General features: G+C 37.8%; 1 protein-coding gene across 1 annotated transcript; it reads right to left on the bottom strand.

Annotated features, from left to right (window-relative positions):
- Nucleotides 1-3911: 3911 nt before the first annotated feature.
- Nucleotides 3912-8966, bottom strand: LOC113770396 (65-kDa microtubule-associated protein 1-like). Its single transcript, XM_027314835.1, is given in 11 exon segments — nt 3912-4389; nt 4504-4652; nt 5122-5209; nt 5573-5884; nt 5974-6129; nt 6565-6780; nt 6873-6959; nt 6962-7120; nt 7261-7464; nt 7796-7878; nt 8810-8966. Coding segments are annotated over 10 exon segments (1746 nt in total). The 5' UTR covers nt 7868-7878; nt 8810-8966; the 3' UTR covers nt 3912-4086.
- Nucleotides 8967-11905: the final 2939 nt, after the last annotated feature.

The raw sequence follows: 11905 nt of genomic DNA, 5'->3' as shown, positions 1-11905 counted from the left end.
ACTGTTAACGGAATTTAAGATAATCAAAGATTTGAGAGAGTTGGATTAAGAGCCCCGCTTTAGTAAGTAGTAACAGAGCATTTCTTTTCTAGAGTCTAGACCCCTTTTTCCATGGACAGTGCTGAATGTCGGTTGATTTTTTTTTATAAATTACAGCGCGGATCAATAGCGTATGCTTCATTTTCTCATTCGTCAATATACTACATTCTTGATTAGGGAAAAAAACTGTAGGTAATTAAAGAATTAAGATGTTAAGGCCTCTTCTATGATTGTGGTCCGGTGTCGACGGCATACTACACCAAAATTATACCATTTTTTTTTTTATATAAGAAAGAAATTTGAATGGATTCGATTTCTATCTTCACTATATGTCAGATGTCATCGTTGGTATACACTATATATAGCGCAAAAGCCATTTTGGACATTTGCAGTGATTAAATTTTCTTGCCCTCAAGTTTCACAAACCATACAGTGTGAGAATGAGTACAATAAGTAATGTGTTTCGAATTGACCATACAGTGTTTTGCTTTTGCGGGTGTTCCCCTTTCTTGAGAAGAATGAAACTTTGCGCTGAGGGGGGGGTCAAAAGGGATCGCAGCAAATGGCGAGTAGTTATGTTTCCTTTTGCCAGTTTTTGTGTAACATCATCTTTGTGAACCCCACTTTGATTTTTGTAGGTGATGATGGATCGAATAGTTTCCTTACTATTCTTTTTCTTTGTCAAGATGAATCACAAAGTTATTACTAAAAGATTTGGAATTTGAATTGGCAAATTGGGCGGTTGCTCCTGCTTGTCTGCAGACGGAAAGAGTTCGCAATTTGGACCCAACACTCAAATTCTACTGTTCTATCTTGTGGAAAGAAAGACAAAAGTGCATGCAACAACAACCAGCACTATTGCTGCAAAGTCACAATATGTGCTCTTTTTTTTTTGGTCTCGCTGTCTGATGGTCAAAAAAAAGACCTTGCTATATTGACCCCCACCTACAAATACGAGCTAGGAAAGGTTTCGATGATCGGCTGCTAGAAGCCTACAGAAACAGCTTTCATAAGATCCATCATGATGTTCAATTGGCCAGCAATGCAAACTTCAGGTGCCACACTAGAAAAAATAAAAGAAAAATGTTACCGTTAAGTAGCTACAATTAAGACTTTTCTACTACTCGATCACTTTATGGCCTTAGGCCTTGCAGTTGCTTCATTTTTTTTGTGGGATTAACTATTTAAATGCTACAGAAGTGGGATAGTTAAAATCAATGGCGTGGACTCTAAAAACAAAAAACTTTTGTTTTAAATTTTATCCTCTCATCCCTCTCCACATCCTTCCTATCCCCTTAACTGTCAGGATTTGAACCTTGAATCTGACAGAGAGGAAGAAAAAAAAAAAAAAGTGGCCTTGTTAATTAGTAAGTGCCAAAACTGCATGATGGCTTGTTAATTAATTTCATGGGTACTTGCACAACTAAAGATAGCTAGACTTATCTGGTGCTCTTGGTTTTGAAGTCATTCACATTTTTGAAGATACTTGATCATTATACTGTCATGTCCCCTCTTTATTGTTGGGGGGCAAGAAAAGTTTATCAAGAAAAAAGAGGAACAGAATGATCCAGGGCGGACATAAAATCAATAGAAGGCCTTGGTTTCTTATTACTTTTTTTATGATGCGGACTATAACTTGCAAGTTTAGCTCAACAAATTAAGCGCAGCCTGTAAAATCTAAAAGAGGAATTTGGCAAAAGCAATTGATGCTGAAAACCAGCATGCATGTCTTTTTGAATACCGAATGCACATATCTTCTCTGCTGCTTGAACAAGAAAAAAGAAAAGAAAGTTAACAACATATTAATGTTCTCTACATCTCAGACAAGAAAGGCGCTTTTCCTATGGGTTGAAAGTTGAAACGAATTAATGCTTTCGTTTTGGATCTATCAGGCGAAACCAAGAACGAGCCAAAAACTTCGTGGTCTTGATCCAAGGGCACGCGGGCACTTAGCAGAGTAGATAGGTTTGATTTGGTCAATGCTGGATATATAGGGACTAGGGAGAGAAGATCTTAAAATTACTAGCTAGGTTGATAGGCTGCACGTTCTCTTCTCAACGTCCTCCTGCATGCATGGTTACTTGTACATGAAGTGGTGTACTCGATATTGTTTACTTACAACTGAAGAAAAATTGAATTATGTAAGCGTTGATTGTGTACTAATTTTCGGCTTCTCTAGATCTCGAGGCAGTTGATTGCTAGCTCTTACCCTCCAAACTATTCAATGCGACTTCAATATTTGTCCTATTTATCCCAGAACCAATCCCCTACTTCCGCAATTCAGCCATAAGAATATTCCAACTGATTAACTCATATGGTAGATAATTCTGCTCTCTTAAGCGTAACATATAATTGCATCTTCTGGCGAGCAGCGGGTGTGGCAAAACCTGCTGTGTCTAGATGATAAATTGCTATGATTGTTATGAGTAAAGTCGGGAAGCATTCAAGAATTAATGACCTCAGGTCAGGTAACGTTCAGATCCAAAGTAGCCAGTTGCTTGTGAAGTTAGAATAATAGTGTCTCATTCCCCACCCTGGGTCTCTCCCGACAAGGAATTATTCAGTGGATAAATGTCATGATAAGAGCAAGCAAGCAGTCGTGCATGCTGGTGCGGCCTTGTGGATGTGGCTTTGAATTCCATGAGAGCAAGCACTAAATATCAAACATCTTTTGGGAATGGATAATGTCAACGACCAAACCTTTTCTGATGTTATAGCCTACCAATGAACTTGAGGCCAGAAGACATGGGAAACTGTAGACATGCATGTAAAATTGGGGAAATGTGGTTCAATTGTCAGAGGACAACATCATGGAGAAATGAGGAAATGGATGTAATATATCTCCTATCATTATTTGCATGTGCCTGTTGTGTTCTCTCATATGATTAGAACTTCAGACTGGCATGTCAATTGAGGACCTCATGACATCTTGTAAAGTTGAAAATTCAACTTATTCCTGCCTGAAATTAATTACCAATAAATTATCTAAATCTCCACAAATGTCCAGGGCCATCGCAGAGGGAATTTTAAGCTGTGATGGGATCTCTCGATCTGGAGGTAGAAGCATATATATAATTTTCCCAAGGAGGTGATACATAAGCCTTTCCTACCTTTTAGACTTTTGATACGAAAAAAAAAGGGAATGTTTTCAGTGGAGCAAAGATGCAGCAGCATTCGGATATCTTTAGCATTTAAACTCAAGAATTTGATACCGCAGGCACTCATATGAAAGGATTAGCACTTCACAGTGCATCATCAAGGGAAGGATTAGTCTCTTGCAAACTATATAATCTGTAAGTGCAGGCCGAGTGCTACAGAAGAGGAACTTGGACTCTTGTGCATCTCTCGGAATGACTGAATGAGACATAGGAGTGTCTAGGGGACATTTCCATCTCGACCCACTTCCGTCGTTGGGTCGTCATCACAAAGATTTTAGAGGACAAAAGGCAGGCCCCAGGATGGGATTGGCCCAATTGAAGATGTCCGTTGTCTGATAGTCGTAGAGAGCTGGCCTATCGGGCTGCCTACAAGGCCTGCCAGTTAGTAGGATAATGAGCTTTTACACGGTCGCTCCACCTCTAAAATGCACTACATCGGAGGTACGTCCAATTTTTCGTTAATTATTTTTCCAAGACAATGAATGGGTAACGCGGTTTTGTCGGGGTTGTAATTACTAGTCATTGCAAACGGAGCAGCATTGCACTTCTTTTTCATTTTTTTTTGGGTCTATCGCCAATCATCTACTTTATTCCTATGCTATGGGAGAGGGAGAACCCAACCCCTAAATGCACCAAGCGGGAATTAAATCCCCAACTTGGTGTACCACACTGCTCTAAGAGGCTCTCTCTGATCACCGGACCAAAGACCAGAGGTTGAGCAACATTAATCGAACAGCCCTATTTGATACAACGAGTATGACACGGTACAGTTATCTCAGTCCCTACAGTATCAAAATCACTTTTTGTCCCAAGATGTATACTACAGCAACTAAAGCCAGTAACAACAAATACACAATGCCACAAATATCAGATCTCTCGAGGCAGTTTACTATGGTGTACTTGGAAGTGGTTCGGTGCCCGAAATATGTGATGCAGCATCTTCTTTCGATATGGCAACATAATTCACAGGAGCAATTGGCCTCGAGCTATCTCTCTTCCCGTCCTTGTTAATTGACCTAGAACCATTTTGATGGGCAGGAAGAGACAGTCGTCTCCCTGCAGTTCCATTAGCACCTCCATTTGCCCGTGGACCCACCACCTTCTTCACACCAACCTGTCGAGCAGGGCTAGGTGTTGTACCAAACATTGCTTCTTGTTCCTTGCTCAGCTGCTCATGGAATTTCTTTTGATCCTGTGGAGGGCAACATATAGATGTTATATACTGTTACTATGCCAGGCATAGATGGGCTCTAAATCATTTGAACGTTACTAATGTAGTTTGTCCTGCCAAAGATGTTTGACTTACCCTCAACCTTCTTTTCTCTTCTTCTCTGTCATGTCTGAGCATTGCATATTCATCTAGCATCGCCAGTAGTGGAACACCATCATACGTGAATGATATGCCACGATCTTCTTCCCATGCTCGAGTCTTGGTAACCAAGGTGTCAACAAGAGCTACATGCCGACAACCAGATTATACAGTTATCCATAAAATGCTCCATATAACCACATAAGCGTTGCCATCCAGAAGAGATCATATTTGAAGATTGTTTTAAAGCTTTCTTGTTAGGTAGCGGAGTAGTCATACAAGTCATAAAAGAAGCTACAGTATTCCAGTACATTATATGCCACATAAACTTCAACTCAAAACAAATTATTTTATCATTGCACCGGTAATCAGTAGATCTATTGTCCACTGGCTCACTGAACTGTACAACAGCATTAAAGAGCCAAAATTCACTTAATGCAACCATTCAGACATGCAAAAAAATATATGCTGCTTGATGGGTATCACTCACATCACTTTGTAATTGAGTGTCTTTCATCCTTGACTGAGCTCAATATGAAAAAATTCATTTATAAATGAAAAGAAATATAATAATCCAGCAAGTAGCCCAAACATACCAATAGATCTGAAATGTACCTGGTATTTTGTTTACTAATACCCGAGCCTTCTCAGCACGCTTGAGATTCAAATGTGCACCACGACTTGCATTGTACCTGTTATCATCCTGTTCAAAAAAGATGCAAGTCATCACATATTTGGTACTGAGAAGAGTAAAAGAGAGAACACAGAAAGTACATGTAATCGCAGGATTCTTTAACTTCACGTATCCTATTTTTCCCTGGAAGAAACCCCAGCCTTGGCCATTCAAGAATAAAATTGCAAACAACAAAGAAATATCTTGGGGGCCTGAAACAAGCTTTAACTAACTTGCATTAAAATACTAAACAGATAGGCTGATCTTTTCTTGGATACCATAGAAAGCAACTACAAGGAAGAAACTGGACTTCTAGACCATTGACTTTTTATCCATTCAAATGCATGTGATGAAAATACACATAAAAAATGGCACGCCAGAGAAGAACGTTACCCTATTATAGTCCTCAAGCCAGCTCTCTTCTTCACAAGCTGACATCCACTTCTCAACCTTATCCAATATCTCTTTCCTGCTCAAAGCCTCGTCTTTCGCCTTTGCAATCTGATTATCCATGTCTGCCAGTAAATCTGCAGGCTCAACATTCCCAGAATCAATGAGAGCCATAATTTTGTCTCGAGCAGCCTCCGAATCAATCTCTATGTGAGCACGAGCAAATATCTCTTCAAGCTCAGCCTGCCTCTTGAAAGCAATTTCCTTCATTCTACTAGCTTTTAGCTGATCAAGCCTTTCAACCTCCACCTCAGCCTTAACAAGAAGTAAACAAGATGAATACTTGTGTTTTCAGCTTCCATGTTAGAACTTAAAGCACAAGAAAAAAAAATAAAGGCCTATACCTGTTCAATCAGATCCAGCGCAAGGGCCCCAGGAATGGTAACTTCATCAACTGAAGCTGATATATTACAAGTAACATGATCAAATAAACTCCGTTCTTCTTCAGGGGTATCCATCAAATTCCAAAGATCAGTTAGCTGGGTTGCTAATTCTTGAAGCTGCAAAAAAGGCATGTCTTAGAAGGTGAGTACATGGCATACAGATAAGATGAAAGGTAATACAAAATTTGCAAGCAGACACCAGAGTACCATAATGGAAATAAGCCACAGAGTGTTATTATTTCCCATAAATGCCAGACTCAGATAACATGCTAAAGTTACTGATCACAAAGTAAAATTTCTAAACGAACTAATCCTGCAGTGCTAGAGATATCCTTTTTCTTATTTAGATGCATATTGTTGAAATAAGCAGAAGTACAACATAAAAAAATCCAGATACCCCCTACATGCAATTGATTAGTAGTTGTGATTGGATGGCTAGTGTGACTGTACAAGCACCATTCATGGCAACTTTCAAATGATAGTTTACCTTCCACAAAACAAATATCTATCAATGCAACAAAAATACAATGTTTCACACACTGAAACAATTACCTTATGCAGCCTCTGTCTTTTATCCTCCTTTAGTGCTAGGACAGTCTTGGCCAATCTTGACAGTGTGTCATTGCTTATGCTTTTAGATTGGACACCAGTAGAATCATTCAAGCTAGGATGCACTTCTGTCACAGTACTGAAGAAATCCATCCCAAGCACAGCACAAAGATCGTGCACGGTGCTGACAAATTCAAGTACCTTGTGCAATCTCTCACTCTGCATTTTAAAAGTATGGGCCTGTTAAAAACTCAAGACGGGCAAACCTCTTTAAATACAAAAATTCGACCTTAACAACAGAGTGACGTGACCTTTTCTTTCTGAAGTTCTTGTAGATGAGCATGGAATTCATCTAACTTCTTGAGCGATAAATCAGACTCATCCACGGACGGTCTTTCAACTGCTCAGTTGTCCCAGCAATCTCTCCACATATTTTTTGTATTTGTGACTGCACGTCAGAAAACTCTTTTATCCTCTCTTCTTTCAGTTTCATCAATTTCTCCAATGCCGGTGCTATAGCAGCAAGTTGTTCCTTGATTGTTCCAGTAGTCTTCTCAGGCTGCACAATCAGAGCCAAAAGAAGATAATGAACTTCAGCTCAAGGTTGAATTGGATGTTAAGTTGACACTGATCCAAACATCCTAATTTCCTAATTACCTAACATTTATGAAAGAATAGCATCAATAGGCGGCTACTTACAATTCCAACAAAACTCTTCTCGCCTAGTGCAGATAAAAGACTTGAGAGTTCAACTTTGGCATCAGCTAATGCCTGAAGAAGGTGTGCCCTGGACTTTGCAGCCTGGTCAACCTTTCTCTTGTACACATCCAAGCACTCTTGCTCCAACTGAAGAAGCATCTTATCCCGCTCCTCATCAGTTTCACCAACCTCATCCCAGATTAGCTGCACTAAGACAAGGATTTCAATCATTGAAATGGTAAATGCACGAAATCATTGAGTAATGCTCAAGTGGCAAACAACTCTAAGTGCTAAACTGACAGAATGATGTGCCATTATTTTATAAGAGACACAAAAGGCCAGTATTGCATGCACCACTTTACTTGCCTAGTGTGTTTCAATAGAATATAACATGTCATCAAGTGGGTTTTCTGAGTTTCACCAGTTGTCAAGACTTCCCATGGCTAATTATGCGCTTAACTATTGTTCATGTCATGAACATAAGAAAATAATAAGTTGAAAAATATGTAGTGTGAGTCAAATGAAGGGGAATTGCCTGCAATTGCTGCAGTAAAGAACCACAGGTAGTCTCTCCTAGAAGAGGACATTGGGCGTCCACTGCTGCCATCCTTTAACAACCTAATCAAAATCATGTGAGATTCGAAATTAGTCCAACAATCACGACACGTCACACTTAAGGTAAAGTAATGTCAAGCACAAAACAGTGTGTCTATTTTCTATTTTTTTCAAAGAAAAAGAAATGAAAAGAAATAGCATCTCAAATGAAAAAAATAAATGCAGAACGAAAATGTAAACCTCAACTAAAGTCAAAATCACGTAGCAAATGCTTATATTGACCTAAAATGAACAATGAAATGCCAGATATTCGCCAGTGATTTTTTTTTTTAAATCAATTGAAATGTAAGATGCACAAGCTATTAACGATGTGAAATCATTCTAAGCTTCATCATCTCTGGCAACCAAAAACCACGCTGAAAAGAAGAAACAAACAGGTAATTGCCATCTCGAGACTGTAGAATACAAGTTGAACACCACCAACATTATGGCATAACACCCGCAATTTTAATGGTTACCCAGACCACCAACTCATTATGAACATCAAATAACAAAAAATGCCAGGTTAGAATGTAAATTTCCGCCTAGGGGATGAATTCCAGCAGCCAAATCTTTCACAAAAACTCAGCGAATCCTAGTTAAAGAACTTCATTTTCACTTGCACAGACAAAATCAGGTCCCACAAAAATAAAAGAAAAAGCAAAAAGAAGAGTTCCACTGTTAACAATAAACCCGAAATTTCATCACACAATTGAACCCCGCAACCAGCATTCATCCAAGACCAAACCACAAAAACAAAGTAAATGCTGAGACGATATCACATGGAGTTACAAATACTCAGATCTCAAAAGAAGCACTAAATTCATCAACTTTACTACATTTTCTCGACAAGCGATCAAAGTAGAATTACAACTGCGAGTTTGTGCGTGCACTATGTGAAATAATTTTCACGTAAAGAGAGAATAAAAAGGCTGAAAATGTAGATAATACTTACAGCGATCGTACTGCTAGGATGGAATTTTGGATGGATTTAGGGCTCAGATCTGAGGACCTTTGTTCGATTTTTTGGTGTGTGTGTGTGTGTTGTGCGTGTTTTTGGCAAGGACAGTGAGAGTGAAGCAGAGGAGTGAAGAAAAAGGGCAAAAGGACAGACTGGGACTGAGACTGATATATATTATTTATTTATTTGTGCATAGATTTTAGATGAGGAAGAGGAGACTGATTGTGAGTGGGGCCCCGGTTTTCTAACGTCGTCGTCCAAAGGCGTTAGAAAATTACTCCTATGATTGTCGCGAAGTTTTTTGGTTATATTCTGGCCCGTGGTTTTAGGGACTATTTACGATATTTGACACTGTCGGAGGATGTGAGGTACTCATTTTGCCCTTCACCCTTTGACCGCCGTTGTTTATCTTTGACTCGTCCCATTGCTCGAACGGGCCGGGCCCTTTCCGCCTCTCTTTCTCTCTCTCTCTCCTACTAAAAGACTTATTTCCCAAAATTCCTTTTGACCCGTTATGAAATTTGAATTGAAATTTCACACATTTATTTCCTTACTTAAGTTCCGCGGAAAATGCATATAATTGATTGTTTGAAAGTTTTCCTTTTGGAAAAAAATTATGGAAGCAAATATAAGTGCAACTGCTTTCAATTTTTACATTTGAACTGAATATTTGCTGTATTATTTGATGAATATTCTACTAGTACTTCTTTTGCATTTATGCATTACTAGAGAGGATATTTCATTATGTATTGAGTTGTCATAAATTTCTTTAATCGGATTCGTATTCAATATCTACTAAAATATAATTGGTTTGAAAATTTGAACACATCACATTATACCCATATAATTTTTTTCCAAAAAATTTTATAGTAAACGATAACACGATTTGAGTGATAGAAATAAATTAAAAGATAGCTTATTCCCTTGTTTTGAGGAATTGCATGTTGGTGATAGAAATATCGTGATTTTCAGTCTTTTTTTATAGGTAGACTCTCTTTTGTGAGCTCTGAAAAAAAAAATACTGTTTCTTTGTAGTTCTACATTATTGTGTTGGGAAGCTAAATTATATTATAAGCATAGGAACCCTTCTTAATTCATATGTGCTCACTTGTTTTGAAACCACTTTTATATGCCTTCAATTTTTTGTTGAAATAATATAATACTAGGATAGTTTTAATGGAAAAACATTAACAATAACCAATCAATAAATAATATAAATCATTACAATTATAAAAACTAGGCAATTCAAACATTTTCCTATTTTGAACCAAGAGCATTACTACTTTTTCATGTGATGTGCGGAACAATTCATGTATATAAAAAATCCATAGAACGAATTATATTGCCTTGTGGTCACAACTATACATCTAATGACATAAATAAACAACTTGTTTGGAAATTAAATAATAGGACGGAGAACATTTGAATTGAGACTATTCAAGCAACACCTCAAACATTGGCTATGGTACTTGAGAAAATATGAAAAGGAGGGGGGCGGGGGTATGTGATATTTTTAAACTTCATGGAAGGCCAATGATATTGGCAAAAAGTTAAGGGAAGGTTTTTGGAATTATCCCATTTGTCATTTATGCGGCCACTGAGAACAGGGCAATTACGTTATTATCTTCCAACCCGATGGCCTATATCGTAATTTAAGGATGGACACGGTGCGAGCAACGGTGCATGGAGGAATAAATAAGATTTTGGGGGCAAAACTCAAAAGTCGCGATCATTACCGGGTGTCATCACGAACCATTGTGCACGTCTTTATTATCCGGATACACTCCATCGCAAAAGTCATATTGCTGTCAATTGCAGATCACCCTGTTGATAATTTTCAACTTAAATTTTGGACCCAAAAAAAAAAAAATATATATAGAGAGAGACAGTTAAAGACAACAATTTGTATCATAATCCCTGTGAGGCCGTGATGATGCATAAAGAGCGAAGGAAAACATTAAATAAGAAAATTGAAGCTTAGATAGCCGATCGACGCACAATTAATTGCTGTACTACTATTAATCAAGTGATCTCTTTGTCATTTTCCTTATCTTGGACGCCTAGCTAATCAACTGCACTTAGCTTAGCAGGCACTTCGAATTCTGCTTGGCTTGTAAAATGAGGAGAAATTTGGTTTTGTTTGGATTGTATTTTTTTAACTTTTTTTTTTTTGTAAAAAAAATTAATGTAACTATTTGATATGCATGAGATAAAAAAGTGATTGAAATATGTGTTCATAGAAAATGTTACAATTTTTTTAAAAAAATTCCTTTGAAACAAACAGAATTCGAAGTTGTTATGGCCAACAATAAGGGCATACCACATAAATAATTAAAAAGTACAAATCACACTTCTAATTAATTAGTTTCCCTTTTCTCGTGACTGGCAAATGATGATTAATTAATTTTTTATTTCTTTCTTTCAAGTTATATATATATATATATATATATATATATATATATATATCTACAAGAGATTTTGCACTTGCGATTTATGTCATGTAGTCGTAATTTCATTTTTCGCATCATCAACTTGAGTCGGTTTGAATTTGTGGGGGAATATAACACTACTACTTTCCGCTTCCCTCGTTTCTTGGCTATGCAAACTATTATCAGTAGGTAGGAGTTCACCTAATCATCCCATGAGTGGGTCAAAGTTGAATCTATTAATCTTCACAGCCTCTAACAAAAAATAATATTGAGATTCAAGCAAATATAAACTAGATCCACAAAGCTGAAAGTAAAGCCAAAGTGCAAGCCAGTGATGCTTTCAGCTACCAACTTTCGCCATTCTATCTCATCGTGTCACATTTTACGAGAGTTTCACGTTGTCATCAAGAAGAATGTTACTTGGTTAAAGTATAATTAATGTACCGGGTTTAGCCATTAATTTTCTAATGCTCCAAGACTGCTCGGTAATAGGGTAAGCTGGAAAACCTGAGGCAGAAAAAATTAGGAGGTGCTGTGCAGACTGCAGAGCTGTGTTTCAACTTTCATGTGACCCTGAATGCTCAATGCTATGGCTAAGCAGGGAATGAATGAATGAATGTGCGTATGTATGGGAGACTTGTTTGCTTGCATTGAACCCACC

Source organism: Coffea eugenioides, chromosome 5, assembly GCF_003713205.1.
Source record: "Coffea eugenioides isolate CCC68of chromosome 5, Ceug_1.0, whole genome shotgun sequence".
NCBI classification, from domain to species: domain Eukaryota; kingdom Viridiplantae; phylum Streptophyta; class Magnoliopsida; order Gentianales; family Rubiaceae; genus Coffea; species Coffea eugenioides.
This window is presented reverse-complemented; position numbering and strand designations above follow the sequence as displayed.